This window comes from Agrilus planipennis, unplaced genomic scaffold, assembly GCF_000699045.2.
Source record: "Agrilus planipennis isolate EAB-ADULT unplaced genomic scaffold, Apla_2.0 scaffold11, whole genome shotgun sequence".
NCBI classification, from domain to species: Eukaryota; Metazoa; Arthropoda; class Insecta; order Coleoptera; family Buprestidae; genus Agrilus; species Agrilus planipennis.
Window position 1 is genome coordinate 2361838 of NW_020440736.1, and position 23158 is coordinate 2384995.

A 23158-nucleotide genomic window follows, 5' to 3' on the forward strand; every position below is an offset into this window, starting at 1 on the left:
CCCGGTCATCCTGTATTAAAATTCAGCCCCGCGATCGGAATTAAACACCATAACTATGGACCTGAAGGTTTAATGTAAGAATATTATAATGAGTTATTAAGTTTATAAAATTTGTGGTACTGTATAAATGGTGCAATGGTTTTGTAGGGCAATGCTGAAATAAGGTTAGAAATGAAAAAAGGAAGTAACCTAACTGATTTACTCTGCTTGAGTTTTATTGGCAACAACAATCAGTTTGAATTCTTTTGAATGAATATCAAAATATTTCGCTATAAAACGCCTAAGTGAAAAAAACAATTGTGTGCAATTCTTCTGTAAATATTTGGTAAACGATTTTACAATGATGAAATCTGTCAAAACAAAATCTTTAATACAAGCATATTACGGAAAAGATATAAAAGGAATCGATCATACTATAATTTGCATATTATCTACATGGATGGCTCATATCTTGATGCAATTTTTTATTGCTTCCATTTATGAAATGTTATGTCGGCTTCTTATATCCGGCGTGATGTAAGATCACCAGGGGATATCGGAAAAGACCGATCGTGTCCTTAAAGTGGGATGTATGCATGAAGGAAGGAAATCCTTTACACTTATGAACACAAAAGCAGGTATGCAGAGGATGACACCGTCGTTCGTGATGTGAATACGATGCATCTAGAGTGCATGACGGCGCTTTTCATCAAAGGCACCACGAAAACGATGATGCACTCGACATGTTTGTCGAATGGATATTACTTCACCGAGCTCGAACCACTCGAAGGAATCTAAGAAGTAACGAGACGAACGGGGAGGTGGATGAGATGTTCGGCTCGAGAAGGATGGCAGATATGATAGGATCGAATTTTAAAGAGCATCGCCGTAATCGGGTTGTTGGGACATGAGAGGTGTGGTGGTAGTTCGACCTGGAAGCATTATACTTCGATTATTGAATCGCTTCAGTGAATGCTGCTATGCGAATTGTACGTGAACTAGAGCACTTGAAGTACATATTTACTGCGAGCTATATTTTTCAACATGAATTAAATAAAAAATACCACAAATGGCACGGTAAACGCCATCTGTAGTACGATGCTACATTTTAGGACTTCGAATTATTTTATTCGATTATGGTAACGTGCCTATCACGTTGAGGTTAGCTACGCCGGGATTCGTTTCAGCATGTAGATATCCATATATTTAAATGGACCTTGTTGGAGCATAGTAATCCTAAAATGTAGCATCGTACTACAGATGGCGTTTACCGAGCCATTTGTGGTATTATCTAAAACGCGCTGTTAAGACAGCAGGTAAAAGTTGGTCTGTGTTCTGTCGGAGCTGTCTGCGACGCGAAGATGAAATCCAAAAAGATCGAAATCGCGATCCGCGTCTGGCAGTTTCGACAGAATACGGACCACTTCGAATTATTTTATATGAATTAAATAAGTTCAATAAAGTTGGGCACTATTAAAATTGCTATTAAAAAAGTGTCAAGTTTATCACGAAGAGGGAGATTACTAAGTAATATACGTATAGTTGGGACGATCAAAATTGGCAAAGTCTGCAATAAATTATCTATGAGAATGGATGTATCTTCTATCTTGGGGCTGTAGTCATTTGCTGCGTTTCAAATATGCCCTTGTTAAGTTACGGAATGCTTCATGGGCAGTGCACACAGAGTGAAAAGAGATAACCGAGTAATAGTGAGCGGTGCAGCGATTAGAGGTTGTTTGGGTACGCAAAAGTTGAGGGTCGGCTTTATAACTGCCTGGTTGGATTACATTTTCTGATAACCGTCTTTGCTTTCCTAAATTCCTGATAATGTTGAACTATTTTAAACATTCTCAAATTCTGCTTGTCTGCATCTCTTTCTGTTATACGTTAATTGGTGTAATGTTATACAGGTCGGATGAAGGAAGCTGGCGAGCGGTCGCGCAGGTATTTGCCTATTTATAACCTATTTGGGTAAGTCACTTGGAACCGATACACAAATAAGCTTTCAGTAGGCGTAAATTATACTATTAATACAGATAGGACAATAGCGTACTAGAAAATAATGTAGAAACATAACTTATCAGAAAGAAAAAAATTAACCTGTTGCTTTTGTTTTATAGTTAGTTTTCACATTAACTGTCATCATGGGAATCTCTATCACTGTCACCAACATCAGCAATTAGTTCTTCTGTTTGTTTGTGTATTACTTGCTCACTGGTCCCTATTTTTAAATATTTAATCTACACCCCTGATAGGGATACTGAGGGCTGCAATCGTTATACTTAAAACTGCCTACTTTTGCCATCGCGCATCCACGCCATTTTAAAATTTCCGCCAGCTTCCAGCGTCAGGCCTGTACCGTTTTCTTTACTAGTGTCCGCTGCAATTCCTACCTGACATCTCTTTTTAATGTTTACGATATTCTCTACAACGTCTATAGTGAATAAAAATAGGTGCTCTAGTATGGTAAGTAAGTTGAAAGAAGAAAGCGATCGCGACAGATTTCTTGCGGGCTATGCCAATTTTAAACATCCTAACCATAGATAACATTATAGAGTTAGAACGTCTATAGACAAGATACAGATGTGCAGTTGTCTGTAGAATGACTCCTACACTTTGTGGACAATAATATTACCTACAAGTTATACTCTAGTATTTATTTAGTACCCTGGTAGTTTAGCAGGCACCTACTCAACACAGGGACTCAGAACCAGTCCATTTCGAAATTAGGAAATCAATTGATTGAAATTGATTCTACATTATATTTGCTGCAGTAGAAAATCTTCAACCTTTTCATACTTTTTTAAACAGTTACAGTCTCCAACTGGTCCTTCATGTCTCCAAAATAACCTAGAATCTCACCCCTTTGTTTCTTAACTGACTTCCATAGCGCCCTTTGCCTTCCTCCTCTTTCTAATACCTACTCATTCCTAACCTTTCTTGTCCACAGGATTTTAGTTATATCAAACGCTTCTAACCGTATCTTTTCCGTCGTTTCCACCATCTTCATTTCGTACTCCTCCAAGCATACACATGTAATAATCTCTTTCGGTGAATTTAAATGTACTGTGTTGAGCATATAGAATTCCACTAAATGTAGCATTGTACTACAGATGGCGTTTACCGCACTATTTGTGGGATTTCATAGAACGCGTTGTGTTGAGGCAGCAGGTAAAGTTGATCTGTGTTTTGTCGAAACTGCCTGCGACGCGCTGATGAGGTCTAATCTAATACTGACCACTTTGAATTTCTTTGTTCAATCTTTTTTGGTTATAGTTCAAATCCATACTCACTGAATTGAATTCGACAGATATTCAGCAGTTGATGTTTGAGTCTCAATATTTCAATTGTTTATTCATTGAGTAAACTCTAAATGTAGTGAAATGGAGGTATACATTGAGTTATCTAACATTCACTTTGCCTGTATGCACATACTACGTAGACAATAATGTTTTTATGGTTTCAATAGACGCGCCCCGGCGATAAATCTCGCATTCATCTTTGTTCAATTTTGTAATTGCAATTGACTGTAAAATGTTGATTACACTTTGATTTACATTTGTTTGAATTTAATTGGACCATGATCCTTTGATATAGTCTGTTAATTTTGTGCACTAATACAAATCGCTAATTAAATGTGATCAATATCATGTTTATCGTTTTCAAACGAAAATTCTTTTAGAATTAGTTGCGTTTATTCGTTCATCAATATATTCACTCATACATTAAATTCTGCCTGTTTTAATCTATTAAAATATTTGTGATTGGCATACAGTTGGTTGGTTAAAAATATACCTACACATTTCTATGCCATTTGACTTTTTAAACGTGTAGGATATAATGAATAATTTTAATTCAATGAAATATGACGTGTAATATTCATAATGGGTACGGAATCACCGAATACTTTCTGAGATAATTCTATATCAATAACTTTGAAATGAGGTTCTTTGAGTGAAATTGAACTGTGGTAAAGGAATAAATGAACTAAAGAGGAAAATCGTCCTAATTGCCCACTAAACTTGTTCCTTGCGGACACGTGTCTCGCCCACTTTTAATATGAACATTATCAACACGAGACTTGTTCTAATATAATAAAATATTTAACAAGTTATAGCTACTGGAGTGTTCAAAGGTGTTGTTAATAATTGCTGAAACCCAGTTTGAACAAAACCAGCAAGCTATTTGGAAGAATAATTATTCGATCTGAAGGGCCGTGGTCTATATGAACTGTTAGGTCGTCGGCATCTGCGCCTAATTGGGATTGTCAAAAACGAAAATGGAGCTGTCAAGTCTTACAACCTAAGAAGTCTGTCCTAGCTGAATATTCATGTTACCTGCAACTTCGCAGTATTACACATGCTTGCATAGAGAGTATTGGCTTACAAAGAAGTTGAACAGGAAAGAGAAAGAACTTTGATTGAATAAAGTTTGGTATCCAGCCCTAAAAAGAACTACACAGACAGCATCTAATCCCCATCGATGAGTCTGTTAGATGCCGAAGCTGGGACGGAGTATAAATATGAGTCCTCATCTCCCAGTTTGTCTGTGGTTTCCTTGGATCACGTGGCAAATGTTGGGTAATAATATTCCGCAAATAATATTTCACTTTCTTCTGTCTTCATTTCGTTCGATTCATCTTCATTATTCCAATTCTCACGATTCCTAAATGGAGGCAGAAAAGATCCTTCCGCTCTACTTTCTGTCGTAGTCCAAGGGGATTACCTGCATACCAGCATTAGTAGGTAGCTGGTGGGAATGAAAACCCAAAAGTTCATTTTATGTTTTTCAACCGTCCGCACTGGGTAACATGGTATTATTTGGTATTCGATTCCAGTTTCGTATGCCCTGATCTAAATTTCTTTGCATAATTTATTCAAATATATACTCCTCAGATAGTATTTTATTTATCTTTTATCTTCATTTCGTCCGTATCATATTTCTCTTCCCAATCATCATCCATCCGTTTCCACGATTCCTGAAAGGAGATTGAAGAAGATCTTCCGCCCTATCCTCCACCCCACTAGGAGTAGTAGTTCGTCGAAACGAAATATCCAAAAGATCTTTAAACTCTCCAATCCACCAAGATCTTCCGCCTTATCCTCCACCCCACCAGGATTAGTAGTTCGTCGAAATGAAATATCCAAAAAAACTTTAAACTGTCCAGTTCACCATGTTAACAACGCAGTGTCACTGAATATGTCGTTAGTTATTGCTTGGACAATTCATTTCGACCTTAAAATACATTTCAAAACAAATTTTTTTCAAAAACTCGTAGGTTACGTAAACGAAGTTCGCAGAAATATTTACTATTTTGATTGTAAATATAAAAACTTGATCTTGTTCTTTACTTGAGCGAGTTGAATGTTTTGACATTTTCTGAACATTATTTGATTTAATAGTAGCATAAAATTTACTGTGTAAATATGATGGGATCACTGAAGGAGTATGTGTAAAATGACTTTGTTTATGTTGTTGCGCCGTTTGATGCAATCGAGAGAGTTTACTTTCACGCCTACATATTTCTAATGAGATATAGCGCTCCCAAAGAGTATTCGAAGCAATTGCTACGAACATCGTCGCTTTCTAGGTCTACGTGACATGGGATTGAACTAATGCACCTTGAAACGCGAAAGAGATTCAGTAAACGGGCACTGAGCAGATTGCGTCAGCCGGTAACTGCATTAAAGGGGAATTTCCAGCTTGCCCCGAGGCTCAAGCCGCCAGTCGCTTCTTTCGCCTGGATACGTTCAGGATCATTGTTCAGATGAAATTTAACGGTAGTCCAGTATTTACGAGTGTTTGCCAAATGCACCGTACTTTTATGAGTACAAGGAACTGCCGAATCTTGTCATAAAAGTGCGTTCGTTAAAATTACAATGTTGCTTCCTAGGATTCTATATCGAATCGGTTTTTCTCACGAAGGAATTCTGATAATAAGTAAATGATTGGTGATTGGTATAATTTGATTTTTCTTAAAAGGTTCGTTTGATCGCATGTATATTATGAAAATTAATAAATACCAATCATCATCATCAAGGTCGTTAGTCTTAAGGTTGGACAAGCACCTCCACTCATTCCTATCCTGGACTAATCTTTGCATTTCCCCAAAACTAGGATAACCTACATCATTAACTATTCGCGAGCAGTAATTTAATCGACATCTACCTCTACTACCCTTAACTCCTGTTTCTGCCTCTAATATGTCTGTGAGTAGCCCTTCATACCTGAGAAGCAACCAATTTATCTCGCCTATTTCTTATTGACTTCAATAGAGTCCTCTGTTCACTTATTTTTTCTAATATCTCTTCGTATCTAACTTTCTCTATCCACGTTATCCTCATCATTCGCCTGTAACACTACATTTCGCATGCTTCTTACCTTTTCTTTTCCGCCGCTCCTACCGTCCATGTTTCGCACCCGTACAGCGCCACTCTCCAAACACATCTAACAATCTTTTTCGAATTTCTAAATTAACCGTTCGCGACCATAGAAGTGACTTCTTTCTATTGAAGGCGACTGAACCTTGTGCTATCCTTCTTCGTTATATCCCTACTGCTCCTTCGGTCTTGATTTATCTGACTTACTAGATACCTAAAATCAGCCATTTCTTCCAGCCTTTCGTCTTCTATCTTTACTATATGCTAATACTGCTATATCATCTGTAAATCTAAGATTTCTATAACTGCCTGTTGCTCTTTATACAAAGTATTACTCTCATTATTCTAACACAAATGAGAATAAAAAAAGGTTAGATTAAATTAATAACATCAGTGAAAAATTGTAACATGCTAAACACAATTAAAACACTTTGTTAAATGCAACGGGAAAGTTAAAACATTAAAAGCACCGGTGAATAATTTTTAAAAGTTTATTGAGTTGGTGTAATTTTAAAATACAGTTGCTACTGAAAATAATAATAGTTTATAAAATAAAATGGTTACATACATTTAGTTTCACTTAGTTATAAAGATTAACTTTCTAATGCAGTATTTCATTTTCTTTATTTTTATCATATTTTCTGAAAGGCATGAGTCCTTTTAATTTTTTTTTGTTGTTGGGTATGAAGTTGACCGCTATTTAGTCTTTTACATCCCTTGAATACTCCTTTACGCCTTCTTGGTACTAATTTCTAATATGGAAAGATCTATTACTGGCAGCTTTTGTCATAGGTAGAAGGTCTTGAATACGACTTAAAATGCGTTGTAATAATACATATTATTATAAATATCAATATCACTTTCTGTCCATATAAACTTGTTCCTTGCGGACACGTGTCTCGCCCACTTTTAATATGAACATTATCAACACGAGACTTGTTCTAATATAATAAAATATTTAACAAGTTATAGCTACTGGAGTGTTCAAAGGTGTTGTTAATAATTGCTGAAACCCAGTTTGAACAAAACCAGCAAGCTATTTGGAAGANAAAAATATATATTTTCTGTTGTGAGACTTGGAATTAAAAAATAAATATTGTAGTTATTACACTAAGATAAAAATCCGAAAAGATTTAATTTGTAAAATGAATTGTCTTTACGATCACTTCTAAAAGTTTAATAGACGTCCTTTAGAATATTGCTTCCCTACAGAACAGCAATAATCGAATAAAGCCACTGCATTAAATGTTTTTATCATTTGCAATATGATATCGTTCGTTATTCTTCTAGTGCTCTCAAAATAATTATTTGCATTATGTCTTCGCGCCATTTAAATTTTGTCTAAAACATACCCCCCATTCCTTTCTATGTTTTATGAAAATCTTTAAATCTTTTTTTTTTATGAAGAGAGTCTTTATATGTTTTCGCAGGCGATGCATGTATGACTTAAAATGACAGTTCGAAGCCGATCCAAAGCGTGAATAACATTGAAATTTCTTATATTCTCTGATACGCTTTTCTCAAAAACAATGAACATTCGGACAATCATTTACTTAATTTTCTTGCTTTATGGTGCCTTATTATCTTCTGTATTTCATTTGCAGCGAGCATCACACGGTCACGAAAATCATTAGCATTCTGCACTGGCGTTTGGTAAATCCTTACATGGAGGGCATATATTACCGGTTTCTCTTATTCTCTGTACCGCATTTAAAACGGTTTACCGCTGAGAAAGTTTTCCCTGAGGATATGGATGACGACACTACAATTCGATCGTTGCATTGACATTGTGTTCACATTTGCCGTAAATCAATATGTCACAATGTTCTGCTATACTAAACGCTGTTGTAGCAATTACTGATCTACACTGACCTATGACAGTGATACACTGACCTACTGATTGTGAAATAACGTCGACGGGCTGCATATATATAAGCCTACAACATCAAAAGTATCTAATGATGCGAATATTACTTCGAATAAGCTAATTACACTGATTGGAAGGGAAGTGTATTTTTTAATTTAATGGGAATATTTTAGGAACGAAATTTTAACCTCTCATAAGCAGTGACGGCTAATGCATAGGTACTGCAGAGCTGTAAAACCGGTAAAAGAATTAGTGATGCAATTTTGGAGTGCTTTTTGGAGTGCCCGGTGCTTGTGCTTGTCAAATCTTCTTTATTCTATCTTTAAATGTCCCACCAGTTTATCCTACATACGCCTTTCCATAACCTCTGCAATTTAATAAATATATGTGTTCCTTATTTAGAACCTTTATTTGTTTTGTCTTTATCATTTTTGATAGTTTTCTGTTTGAAATATTAACCAAAAAGTCAGCGGATTTTGTTTCAAATTATATTGTTTTTTTTTCTGTGAATAAATTAGAATATGAAGTTAAAATCTCGGATTTTTGAGTTTAGAGTTTGAACGTTCATTATATAAGACGTTTTTTAAGAGTTGAAAGTATTCAGAAAACTTTCTTATTCTTGGCTGATTACAGCAATCGTGTTTAAAGAAAACCTCATTTTGCAGCGACTTCATTCACGACTATTTAAGATAATTTAATATTTTTCTAAAACATGATTCGGATGCCCTCGAAACTAAGACAAATCCGGGGAAATCCGGCCTTAGGGTAGATTTAACTTGACTTGTTTATCTAGTTCTTTCTTTAGTAAAGTGAAGAAGAGATCAATGTTGTAGCCATTGTTCGATGTAGTATGACAAACTTTGTTTAGTTCTATTTTAAGATTTTAATATGATAGAGAGGTAATATGTTATAGGCTTGAATACAAGAAAGCTTATTTATGTGCCTGGGGTGAAAGGATTATGAATGAATTATTGTATCAGTTTGGATATCTTTGTGAAATATTGCAAATTCGTGGTTGCTGTATGTGTTTTTGATAGGTAGTTAAATCTAAGAGATTTATTGATTTTTGGTCGTTTTCTATTTCTAATGTGAATTTATTGTTCGATGTAAACTATTAATAGAATTGAAAAGAGTCGACAGTTATCTATCTGTATCTAGAAAAAATAGTAAAATATTGTCTACATTCGGATCAGGACAAGTTTGAAAAAATTTTTGTTCGTAATTAATGATGACAATGTCTATTAGTTTTTGATGAGAGCAAAAAATTATACGATAGTATCAAGCTAAACAAACTAAATTTAGCTGCTTTAAGTTTCATACATGCCACACAATTATCTTAATGTAAATAATATGTAAAATATTAATGTGAAAATTTAGTCTTAATTTTTTCCACTATAAATTACCTCAAATCAACGAGAAAAAGTGTTGCTGCTGTCACATCCTCGCCGAGAATCGAACCCGGGGCCTTCGGCTTTACGCGCCAATGCTTTAACCACTAAGCTACGAGAGATGACAACTGCAACAACAACGAACCGTATTCATTAGGTAATAGATCAATTGAACTAATGTATATATATTAATGCTGTATGAAACCTATTACTGTAGCGGTCAACTCCCTTCTGCCTACCTGTTAATATCCCAGCGGTATTCTCACCTTTATCCCCTCCTCTATGCAGCTCATGTACTCACCCTATTTTCATTCTTTTTTTTCTGCGATAAATGCCTCCTTATTGTGCACGTTTTTTTTTTCTTATAGAAATATTTCGACAAAGAATTTTTGACGTTGTGTTGTCTTATGAGTTTTCTCTTTTGTTTACTGAAAGCGATCTTTATTGTCACGGAGCAGGGGTGTTGAGGCAGGGGGAAGGTAGTAGACGAGTTCGAGGACATTATAAAAACGTGTTCGATATACAAGGAAAGCACTAAGTAGATCCATTGTCGACGACCGCCGTCGTCATTAAAGGGAAGAAGTTTCGAACTTTCTGGTCTGTTATTTTTCTTTCCGCAGATCACGAAACCGCAAAACCAGGGCGGATCATAATTGCTTCTTCCATTAAATTTAGCACGGGCTGCGGTTCTAAGACTTTTTCTCTTGTTTTCTTTTGACAGTATTACTAAGTTTTAGTTTTTGTTTTGGTGCTCTTCACATTTCATATCTTTGCCTCGAGTCGGATATGAAGTGATATTCTTAAGTTTACAATTGTAATCAAATCCGGTCGTATTGTGAAAAACTTTGTGTTATCATAAAAAATGTCCCAGGTTGATGAATTTCCAGCTTAATAGTTTACCAAAGATAAGTACCATTGTTTTTCTTGTGAATTCAGCAATCTTGAAAATTACACAGGTCTGCGAAATTTTTTTTGAAAAGTTTTTTCTTAAATTGTTAATATTTGTCGTAATTGTCTTAAAAGTAATAGAAAACGATATTCATATGGTTTATACCACGTCACATTAACTCATAAATGCTCAGAGAACACATTTCCATTTGAACCCTTGCCACGTATTGAGTGCGACGAAAAAATATTCGATAACCAGTGTTTCTATGTTTTTAACGATGCTCTTTTCGATGGTATTGGTTAAAAATACCTCCGACAATATTAAAGCATGGAAAAATCGAAAATAAACAAAAAAAACGTGATTTTTGAATTGACTTTTTTCTTAAAAAGTATTTTTTTGTGTCCTTACAATTTTTTTAAATGCTTAAAACCTATATAGATCATGACCTCGATATCTAAACATGAAATAATCACCGTCGGTCAAGTGGAAATGCCTTTAGAAACTGTTTGATCAAACCAAGTTTAATGTAAAGTGGTGGAAGCAATACTTTCTTCTTTCAAACTCGTATTGATGATATTTTTCACTCCGACTTCCAATTGCATTCTAATTTTGACATAGAAATACCGAATAACACTGATTTTGATTTACCATAAGCCCACTGTCTTAACACTTCAACACATAACCGGCATATTTTATGGTAACCCAGTGTTTATCTTGATGACACAACTCCATTCTGAAGAAAGCTTAATAAGCATTTTTTACAAAGTCTGTTATATTCAATCTTTACTTAACTATTCTATATTGTCCGCAAATGTAAAAAAATACATTTTAATTGTTTTTACAGAAGCCATAGTGAAAGATAAATAAAACACAATCTTTTATTGCACGTTAATATTATATCTCTCTCAATAATGGCGCTCTACAAACTATTTTTTTTTTCAGGCGGTGTAAACGACTATAGTTACTTTTAGACTATCTAAAATAAAGTAAAAGACAATATAATGCTCAGTCAGAGTAAAAAAATATATTTTAATTGTTTTTACAGAAGCCATAGTGAAAGATAAATAAAACACAATCATTTATTGCACGTTAATATTATATCTCTCTCAATAATGGTGCGCTACAAACAATTTTTTTGTTCAGGCGGTGTAAACGACTATAGTTACTTTCAGACTATCTAAAATAAAGTAAAAGACAATATACTGCTCAGTGAGAGAGTATTAAATAGAAATATAAGGTATAAAATGAATTTTGTGAAAAAACAAATAAATTTGCCGATTCAAAGAACTATATATATATATATACATATATTAATCTACATACAAAAAAAATGTGACGTGGTACGTTAAAACAAAGTTTATATTTGTAAATTATAGACCAAGATTTGCATGCTTAAGATAAATTTATACAAAAAACTTTTTTATCGCAGACCTGTGTTGTTTTCCGTTTACATATTGTCAAAATTGTCGGGCATCTGTTAATCAATATTTTTTTTCTCATGATGTCTTATTGGCTTACGGATTTTATTTGGAGGGTATGATTAGCTGCAATGATAGGAAAACAAACTCAAAAGTTTGTCGATAATAAATCGTTTGGCCTATCAATAACAATAGTTCTGACTATAATTAAATTCAAAAAGTACTACAATAAATTTATTACACACACGTATGTATGCAATGAAATCAATACATCGATTAGGCGTCGTCCCGTTTGTGCTAGAGGCCGAAAAGATCATAAATCATACGCCGAACGACATATATATGACCGCATAACAAAAGAATTTCGAGAGCCATGCAGAGAAATGAAGACAATCTGGATAATTAAGTGATAAATAAAAATAAAGCGATGAGCGTTAGTTCGTATATGAACAGTCGATATAATATAAACAAGCAGGTCGAAAGTAAAAACAAATATCAAAAATTATTCCTTAATATTTTTAAAATTAAAGATTATTTAGGAAGCTTTTTAAAAAGCAATAAAAATGCTAGGAACAAAGGTTCAAAATCAATTTAATTCTGACAAATGTAATAAAGTCTGCGTACGAAAAAAAGAGGCAGATGTTTAAAAGGGAAGGTGCACGAACACATGCAGAACATTTGTTATAAAATATATTTACAGTTCTTCAACCTTCACCCCTAATTAGTCTTAATTTTAATATATAAATGATTCTGTTTTAGTCAAAGTGTGGCATTCCAGTAGTAGCTACTGTGTGGAGATATGATTAGTGTAGTCATCATCATTATCATCATAAGGTCATCAGTCCTTAGACTGGTTGGACACGCACCTCTACTCTTTCCTATCCTGAGCTAATTTTCGCATTCCTCTAAAACTAGAACAACCCATATCCTTAACTATTTGCGAACAGTAACTGTAGTCAATTAACCACGTATTTTGTAACTTAAATTTTATGTTTATTATTGTCGAAAAACGTAATTCTATGTACGTCCTCATTTACGGGACAATAGTAACTGTTTTGTTAGATAATCTGTATTTGTCAATTGTCAACGATTGAAGCGTCCTCAGCGTTACGAAAATTTGTCAGTATTCGCATCTGATTCATGGGTTTTTTCTTCTATTGATGGAAGTCAGCAGTTCCGGATTGGATGAGTTAATGAATTGTTTCGTTGAGTGAAACGTAATCGCAGGAATGGGACTTTATTCAATTCTTTTTGATACGTGCTTCTGTGCCACAATCGTGCAATCGATTCGGAGGGAGATGACGGCAAGGAAAGGACCGTTTGAAACAATTTGTCCGAGCACGGAACTAACTCTAATTGAATGGCTAACCGATTTCGATAATATAACAATTTACTTACCATTTACGGTTTTATTAAAACGTTTAATTAAAAGATGAAACTAACAAGCGCAACTACTTTCGAAACCCAAGATGTTTTTTTTTTAATCTGGATCATCAACTAAAAATTACCCATTTTGACGTACACGAGTTGTATACGTGTAACAAATGAAAAAAATGAGTGGACCTAAATGTCCGCATGCAAGTGTATAGTTGGTTGCATACATTCTAATGAAATACTATAACAATTAAATGTTTATTTGACGTGTACATTGACAAACATATATTTAAGTATACATTATAAAATTATTTAAAAATAAACTGGAAGAATGTTATGTTATTATAAGAAATATTTCCGAATATTGGTTAGGAAATTTTCACTTTCCTTTTTGATAGTAGAAGGTTTACCAAGTTTAATTACATTGTTTTTACTTGGGAGTGTAGAAAACCAGAGCTTTGTCTTTCATTATTCGTATTGGGAATGCTGCCACTTTAAACTGTGAAATTGACATTTGTTAATCAAAATGAAATCTGTCCCTCCTTCGGACTTTATTATTATGCAAAGAGCTTGGCTTAGAAGCTTTCATGCGACATACGTAAAATTATTCTCACTATCGGTATAGTAATCTCTTTTAAACATTTAAACTGTAGAGACGGATTGACACAGTACATGTGATGTTGCAAAACACGGAACCATATTAGTTGATGTACAGGGTTTGTCCAAAAAGTAAAAGGAAGGTACATCTGGGCTGTAGGGCTAAGGAAGCGTTGGGATGCCTGCCGGGGTCAAGTAGCTGGTCGCACAAAATAAGGTGTGAGCTAGGGTGTTGTCATGGTGCAACCTCCAGTCTTTTTGGACTCGATTGGCTCTTCTTTTGAGTCTCTTCAGCACCTCCACATAAAATTTGACGTTGACTGTTTGTCCAGGAGCGACAAATTCATGGTAGACGACGTCTTTCATATCAAAAAAGACAAAGAGCGTCGTTTATACTTCAGATTTGCTCATTCTTGCCTCTTGGTCTCAGGATTGTTTTGAAATACCCAAGACTCGTTACCTGTGATTACGTTGTCCAAAAGGTGGGGGTTACTTTCACATGTTTCCAAATTACCTTAGTGCAACTTCTGCTCGTCCGTGAGCAGTTTCAAGACTAACCATGTAAAGAGGCCTCGTGCCAAAGAAACACACCACGTCTTGGTAAAGTATCCTCTAGGTAAGCCTGCTTGATCATTGTAAACGTCTAGGTCGCAGACTTCCCGAGTTTCACACAGAATTTAATCTCTGACCTCTGTTCTGGCGAACGCTGCATTCTCGGCTTGCACCGATCACAAAAACACGGCACGCGCTAAAGCCTATCCTCACTCTCGGGATGATCGGAAACAACTGAGCGACGACTTGATTCTTAGCTGAATATCCCCTCTACCGAATTCAGTCGGCGCACGCGCGCTCCGAAGTACAATCGCGGCAGAAAAAATCAGTTCTACAACTTTTTGGATAAACCCCTTATTTTGGGTGGCGCTACCAATGGGATGCTCTAGGCATTCGTTTGTGGATTCTCTGAGGAATACGAAGCCTTGCCGGTTTGGGTTACATCTGGGTTCATTTCTGTAGAATGGTGATTAGTCTCTGAAAATACATTGAGTTGTTCTCAGCAAAACTAAACGTTAGGTACACTTGGTTTTAATGAAATAAAAACAAGAATGAAAATGTGTTGTTGATAAATCATCTGCCTGACTAACACAATAACAGTGGTTTTGACTAAATGTTATTTATTTTCGAATGTAGCAGATAAGTGATTTTCTGTTTTCTTTTTTTTTCAGTGGATTTGACAGTAGCTGGCGCGACTGTGTCAATGTCAGTATCGTCTCCAAGTTTTAGCGGTCCAATTCAGAACGTGACCGTTCCCGTGGGACGAGAAGCAATCTTGAATTGCACTGTCACAGATTTAGGAGAATATAAGGTAAACGACACAAATAGAAATTCCTTATGTCTGACGCGCGTGAACACACCCACACATACAGTCAGACCTGAATACAAAGAAAACAATATTTGTCCTGTCAGGTGTCATCCTGCCATACTGTGATTGACGGATTACCAAGAAAAAGTTCCGCACAAGTACTCACGCGTTAAATTGCTCCACAACAAAGATGGCGTTTTCAAATTTTGCCGTGTCTGTTTGGTACCCGTAGGAAATATTTCCATTCAATTTCCATTAAAAAAATGCCATTTAATTACCACTGATAATAATTAATGGTAATAAATGGAGAATTACCAATGTGATTCCCATTCCCGAACTCAATGGGAATTCCGTTGCTGAACGCAATGTCATTACCATTACTGAACGCAATGGAAATTCCATTGATGAACTCAATGGAAATTCCATTGATGAACTCAATGGAAATTCCATTGCATTCCATTGGAACTTCATCGGCATGCTTTTTTCCATAATCCATATTATTTTGTTGAGAATTTGGTTCTTCAGGTACCTGAACCAAGGCACATGCCTGGATGTCTGGCTCTTCATCAGTGTTTAGATTTCTTTCACTTGCATCTGATAAAACTACATCAGTCTCACAGATGACTTCGGCCTCCTCTATATTCTGGCATGGTTCAAAATCATCAAACAATGCTTCTAATGCAGGCGTTTTCACTTGTCTAGGGGTTGTTTAATAAAAGGCTCCGGATAGTTGAATACATATATAATAAACATAATAATGAATTTAAACAGCAAACAGCAAAACGAGTAACAAACAGGATCTAAATATATACAACTTATATACAATATTCAATGTATCGCGTCTTCTAAAATACATACATCTTCCGTCCTTTTTGAGCAAAAATGCTCAACGTCTAAATTAAATATACCGTTTTAATCAAATGTCTTACTACCGTGCTTGTCTCTCACTCTACTGCCGTGGTAGTCCCTCACGTACCCCCAACATGCACGCATAGGTAAAACTAGATTATCGATTTTCCACCACCTAATTGGCAATCACTACTCTTGCACCTGGGTAAGCAAAAACTGTATCAAAAAAGGCTAATAGTATGTGGCCATTAATGGTTATAATAAACGAATTACCTTAAACTATTCGTAAGAATAATATAATAAGTGGATGGATATATTTTTAAGACCATTTAATAATATTCAATTTAAATGTGTACGCACGCAAATATCTTATTCAGAATTAAATAACATACAAACATTAATCACACCTATTGTTAATCGTTTCGAACGAGACTGATGAAACTAAAATCCATGTAACGAAACAGATTTTATAAATAAATAATTCAAAAACCAAAAAATATTTCATTTCTTAATTAATTATTTCATTGGAATTCTTTGGGAAATAAAACTTTTCCATTCATATCTAACGATAAGAATATTAATGGAATTATTCAAAATGGAAACAATTGATTTTCTATTTATCTATCTATTTATTTATGAATAGTTTTATATAGAATTTATAAATTTTGCATTGGTTCCCATTGAAAATCAATGGAAATTTTACCTATATAAATATTAACGGAATTATATTGTAAAGGAAAACAATTATTTTTCCATTTATGCCAAATGGTTTTGAATGGAATTTACAAATTTTCCATTGATTCCCATTGAAGTTCAATGGATTTTTTTTCTACGGGTACGCATGTTATGTAATGAATGAATTCTTGTGGAGAGGTCGTAGAGTTTTCAATTCGTTTATTTTTTTGACGCCCTGAAAGTAAAACTATTGCATGTAATAAAAATAGCGCGCGCATATTGCGAGGAAAGTTGAGTCCGTAATTCTCAACTACAATGGAAAACATTCTTCACTAAATATGAGCAGAAAATAGATCCCTTCTCAGAGTGTCCATTTAACTCCTGACATAACCCCTTATTGCACTCCTGTCTAATTTTACTTTATGTGGTTTAGACGTTTTAACGTGAAACAGTGACAACCATCCAAGCAAACAAGGAAGAGGTGTCACTGCAATGGATAGTTTTCGGAGATTCTTGCAGAAATCAGTAGAAGAGGTCTTTCAATGTATCGTTTTCCGATTCCATGACTAGTCTCTCAATCAGAGGGCGTCAAAATTGACCACTATTGATTTGGATGTTCCATTATGGTCTGTTCTATAAGATTGTAACACCATCATCATAAGGTCGTCAGTCCCAAGACTGGTTGGACACGCACTTCCATTCCTTTCTAACTTGAGCTAATTTTCGCATTTCCCTAAAACCAGAACATATCATATATTTTAAACTGTTTGCGTACAGTAATTCAATCTTGTCTCTGACTAGACCTTCATGCCTGAGAAGGTGTCCTACCAACCTATCTCGCCTATTTCTTTTATTAGTTTCCATAGAGTTCTCTGTTCGCTTATTCCTTCTAATACCTCTTCATTTCAAACCTTCTCTATCCTCATCATTCGCCTGTAACACCATATTTCGAACACTTCTAACCTTTTCTTTTCCGCTGCGCCCACCGTCCACGTTTTGCACCCATATAGCGCCCAGCTCCAAATATACACCTTTAACAACTTTTTTCGAATTTCTAAATTACGAAATGACTTCTTTTTGCTGAAGGCGACTCAACCCTGCGCTATCCTCTGCTTTATATTCCTACTACTCCTTCCGTCCTGACTTATCTGACTCCCTATAGATACCTAAAATCAGCCACTTTTTCTAATCTTTCGTCTCCTATATTTATGTTCGCTCTTTCTCTACTTTTTATTCCCTTGCATCATACAATTCAATTTTTTTATTGTATTTAAAGCTATCTCTAATTCCTCCTTGCTTGATACTAATACTGCTATATCATCTACAAATCTAAGCATACTAATTTTTTTCCCCTGTAAATCTATTCCTACAGTTCTACTGTCTTTAATGATTTTGATCGCGTCTTGGACGTATAGATTAAAAGATTATAATATGCTTAATAAAAATACGATGCGGTTCATGTCCATGATTTACCTAATTTCTGGAATTCGCTACAAATGATAGGGAATTGGACCAGAGCAGTAGTCATAGTAAACAATTAAAATTTTCTTGAACGTTTTTCCACTTTTTCATAGCTTATTCAACAACCTATTACAACTCTTCCTCTTGTTGTAACATTTTTAAATCCTGGTTATGGTTAGTCAATAAATGTAGCCTTTAGACAAGATAGCTGAGTTATTGCTCAAGAGAACACACACAGTATTTTAACCGAAACGATAAAATAATTCATCGTATTCAAATGAAAATAAAACGTAAGCCCCTTTTTTGATTTAAACTCTATTAAAAACTTAAAATGGAATTTATTCTAAACAATATTTTACGACATCAATCAGTTTTCACCTCAAGTGGTACTTAGTATGGTAGTATTATTTGAGTACGCAATCTTTGGAACTATGTATGGACAAAAAGTAACATTTTTTTTGCTTATTTGTGTGAATTCTTGTAGATCTTTTGGCATACCTATTTCGTCAATAATACCGCCAGTGCTTTCCACAACAACCCCTTCAAGACGGTCTTTGATCCATGAAGCATTCATAATTTTCATAACATTCTTTATATTTTTCAAAGAAAAATATTCTGCTTGTCAACCTACTCAAAAATCAGTCCGGCGTTATCTGATTGGATTTTCTATTGCAGAAAAAATATTAGAGATAGGATTATTTTTTGGCTGAAGTTGCCTTACCTACTAGGTTAAAATGTTGTTGATGTATAGTAATTTTGTTAATTGAGATATTTTTGGGTCTTTAGAATCCATACAGCATACTGTAGTCCTTATAGTTAATTATGTACAGCAATTATTTTTGCTTACGTATTCAAAAATGCAGATTGTAGTCGGGATAAGGAGGGCGCATATTTAACTTCTCTAAACCTACTAAGAAATCTTTAAGAAAGTCATTGTGAAGAGGGCAGTGCCACAAAACGTGATGAATATTCTCATTTGGATGACTGCATTAACAACTAGGGCTGTTAATTACATGAATACCGCGCAGCGAAGTTGCCCAATTATAATAATAATAATTGGTACTAATTCTGTAAATTGTAGTGATTAAGCTTCACGATCAGGGGTGGGCATTCCAAATAATCTTACGGGCCATTTTGGAAGGAAATCATAATAAAAAGTTATGGGGGATAGATGGGGGTGGGGATCGAAAGAGGGTGGTCACCTGACTAAAACCCCATAAAAAATTTGCGGCGGTCTCACCCAAATAAAAGTTATGGGGGTTGAAAGTTGATTATTTTGACAATTTTCATACACTATAATTGAAATAAAATTCAATAAAAAAATTATCTTCAAGCGGGTGGAGGTGGGGGATCGAAAGAGGATGGTCACTTGAACAAAACCTAACCTAACCTATTGATAAAGATATTTAAATGATGTTTTATATAACTTCCTCAATATTTTTATGTATTTTTCATTAGTTTTACTTTTGAATATTGTTTAAGAATGACTATATAATTAGTTACATGCCTAGAAATGTACAAAAATTGGCATATTTATTAACTTTGAACCCCCATAACTTTTTATGGGAGTGACCGCCACGAACTTTTTATGGTACAGTGGTGGGGGAGACCTCCTCTTTCGACCGCCCACCACCACCACCCCTTCGGGGGTGGGGGCCATCATCTAGACATTTATCGAATATTGTTTTAAAATAAAAGTTAATTTTCTTTTATAGTTTCAAACGGTTAATTTTTGAATATATGGTTGCATAAATAAGTAATGTAATGTATTTTTTTAATATATTGGTTTCCACTATTTTGATCATCGTAATCATTGTCATCATCATAGGCTATCCAGTCCTAAGAGTAGTTAGACATGCACCTCCACTCTTTCCTATCCTGAACTGATTTTCTCATTTCCGTGAAACTAGATAATCCCGTATCCTTAAATATTTATGAATAGTAATCTAATCTAATCTCAGTCTTCCTCTATCCCTCTTGTTTTTGCTCCTAATATGTCATGCATAAGAAGGTGTCCTATCAACCTATCTCCCTTTTTCTGATTGAATTTCTGAATTAAGACGAGTCGACCCTGCGCTATCCTCTGTTTCATGCCTCTAGTACTTACTCCTTCCATCCTGGATTATATGACTTTCTAGATAATGGAAATCAGCCACCGTTATAAAATTAATATATTTTGTAGAACAGTGATGAATCTTACGGTCCGGAAAATTTTTTAAAGCTACTACTCCTTCCGTCCTGACTTATCTGACTCCNCAGGCCGCATGCCATAATTTATTTTTCACATTCCAGGGAGTTAATAATTATTATTAAAATTGTGGCGATTTGATAGTTTTTAAGGAAATAATTAACTTTTTAGAGTGAAGTATTGAGTGTGTGGTTGTATATATTTTTTGGTATGTCCGTGAAAACTTTAGTACCTACTTGTATTTGTGTGTTTGAAATTTTTGTATTGTTGTATTATTATTGTGTAAATATTCTTTTCTTATAATTCTATTTCTATACTTACTCTATTCTATACCTGCTCTATACCTATTCTTAAGGTAAACGACTATTTAATTGTCTACGTACTTTCCTATCATCCCTTTTAACAATTCAACTCTATATAGTAACTGCATGACGTCTATAATTCTTACTTTTCCTAATTGCAGTTTTATGGCCAGTTTCTTCGGTGATTTGGGGTCAAACATAACTTCTCAGTATTTCTTCTAGACTAAATTTCCAGATTTTACTAGTATCTTATTGGTTCCCTACTTTAATTAACTTATTTCTAACTCCTCCTTATCACCCTTCTTACAATCTCTTTTCAAAAACTAAAATCAGTTCTGACTTATCCTTCCTAATTTCAACTTCACCATTCTACGTTCTTAATTCTAGTCTTCATTTTTCGTTCTTATTTATTAAAGTTTGTTATCGTTTATTCCGCATTCTATTTATTTAACCACCTCAACATCAGAACACACAACGAGACCAAAACATAGTGCCTGACTTTTTAACACCTTCGTTCGTTCAGATCAGTAAAAGACATTTTTAATTTGTAACCCATCTACACTTGTGGTTAATTTAGCCAATTTATCAGTTTCTTCATTTCGACTAATCCTTTCGTGTGCGATGTCTTTATTTGAACGCTGAAAAAATGTTCTGTATCGAAAAAATTTTATGCAGGACTCTTTTGTTGTACCAATTGAGGTAGCAAAAGGATAAAGAGACAAACAAGAAACTTTTAATGAATTTTGCCCTACTTTCGTTCCATTCCATTCGCACATTTCTTGGAAAAGTTTATATTGAGATTAAATTTACGCAGAAGAAAATATTTTGGAATTCGCATAATGAAACTTATATAAGAAATATATTGCCCCTTTTTGACTTTGCAATTTGTGAAGGACGTTTGGGGTATGAGTTTCTTATGGTGCTGTTATCTCCTGTCAAAAAGTTTTCCCTTGTATTTCCACCGGAATCTGATTGAAATCTGTTTTCCGGCGTTTAGGTTTGACAAATGATTTTCTCCTTTGTGACAGCAATCGTGACATTTTAAAAATGAAAAATGTGCCAAGGTCTTTAAACTGGTGCAAAGTTCTGTATTACAAAATTGTTTACCTTTATAGTCACAGCAGCCGCTCTTATTTTGCAAGTCATTCGGTTTATTTGTTAACAACAATCTTTCAAGTTTGCTTTTCTTTCACTGTAACTAATCGGACACCCCCGATAAATATATGTTCTATTACAAAGATACACTTTTAATAAAAATAGTTATTATAACCATCATAACGTTATCAGTTCTAAAACTAGTTGGACACGCACCCCCATTCTTTCGTATCCTGACCTAATCTTCCCTAAAACCAGAAAAAAAACTTTTGGATGTTTCATTTCCACCAGCCATTAATGCAGTTCCTCCGGACTACGCCGGAAAGTAGGGCAGAAGGCCCCCTTCAGCTTCGTTTCAGTAATCGTAGGAATGGATGGGTGGTGGTTCGGGTAAGAAAGATGAGGCGGACGAAATGAAGACAGAAGAGAATGAAACTAATTGCTAAGTGATCCATGAAAACCATAGACAAACTTGGACCAAGGCAGATGGATTCGGAATCCAACCGCCGTCCACCCGAATGCTAAGCGATGGTTTAAACCTCTAGGCCATGCCGCTCGGTCTAAAACCATCTAAAACCAGAACATCCTACATCCTATTTGTGAATAGTAATCTAATCTAAGTCTACCACTACTCCTCTTAACCCCTGCTTTTGTTTCCAATATGTCTCTAAGTAGCCCTTCATGCTTGTGAAGGTGTCGTACCTACCTACCTATTTCACCTATTACTTATTGACTTTGAAGTATCATTATTTGTCCTTTTATTTTAAATCTCATCCGTACCTAATAAACGTTTAGTTTAGTCTGTTTAATATTGCACTCAAACCGGCATTATTCTACTACTCGCACTGTTTGCATTGCTGTCCACTTACGTAGGCAACCCACATTCTTTCGGCGTTCTCTGGAAATCTTGTCCGTCGCATTTCATCGATCAGGCTTTACGTAACTTTGTAGGTGACAAATTAGAATTTCGCTATAGTTTGTATGAATATTACGTGAAGAACTGGTAACAGTTGATATGATTAAGGTCATCGCATTTCTCTGAAACTAGAACGTCCCACATCCTTAACTATTTGCAAACAGTAATCGAATCTACCAGTACTCCTCTTAATACCTGTTTCTGCCTCCAATATGTCTGTGACGAGCTCTTCGTGTCTGAGAAGATCTCCTACCAACCTATTGATTTCCAAAGAGTCCTCAGTTCACTTATTTTTCTAATACCTCTTCATATCTAATCTTCTTCATTCACGGTATCCAAATAATTCCCGTTGATGTTTGGCACCCGTACAGCGCCGCACTCTAAGCGTACACCTTTAACAATCATTTTCGAATTTCTAAA

General features: G+C 35.0%; 1 protein-coding gene across 2 annotated transcripts in view; it reads left to right on the top strand.

Annotated features, from left to right (window-relative positions):
* LOC108733905 (lachesin) overlaps positions 1 to 23158 on the top strand; it is a 230939-nt gene that overhangs the window by 87095 nt on the left and 120686 nt on the right. For both annotated transcript variants that reach the window (XM_018465256.1, XM_018465259.1), the window contains exon 3: positions 15116 to 15255. In XM_018465256.1, coding sequence (XP_018320758.1) covers positions 15116 to 15255 — 140 coding nt within the window. The remainder of the gene's footprint in view (positions 1 to 15115; positions 15256 to 23158) is intronic.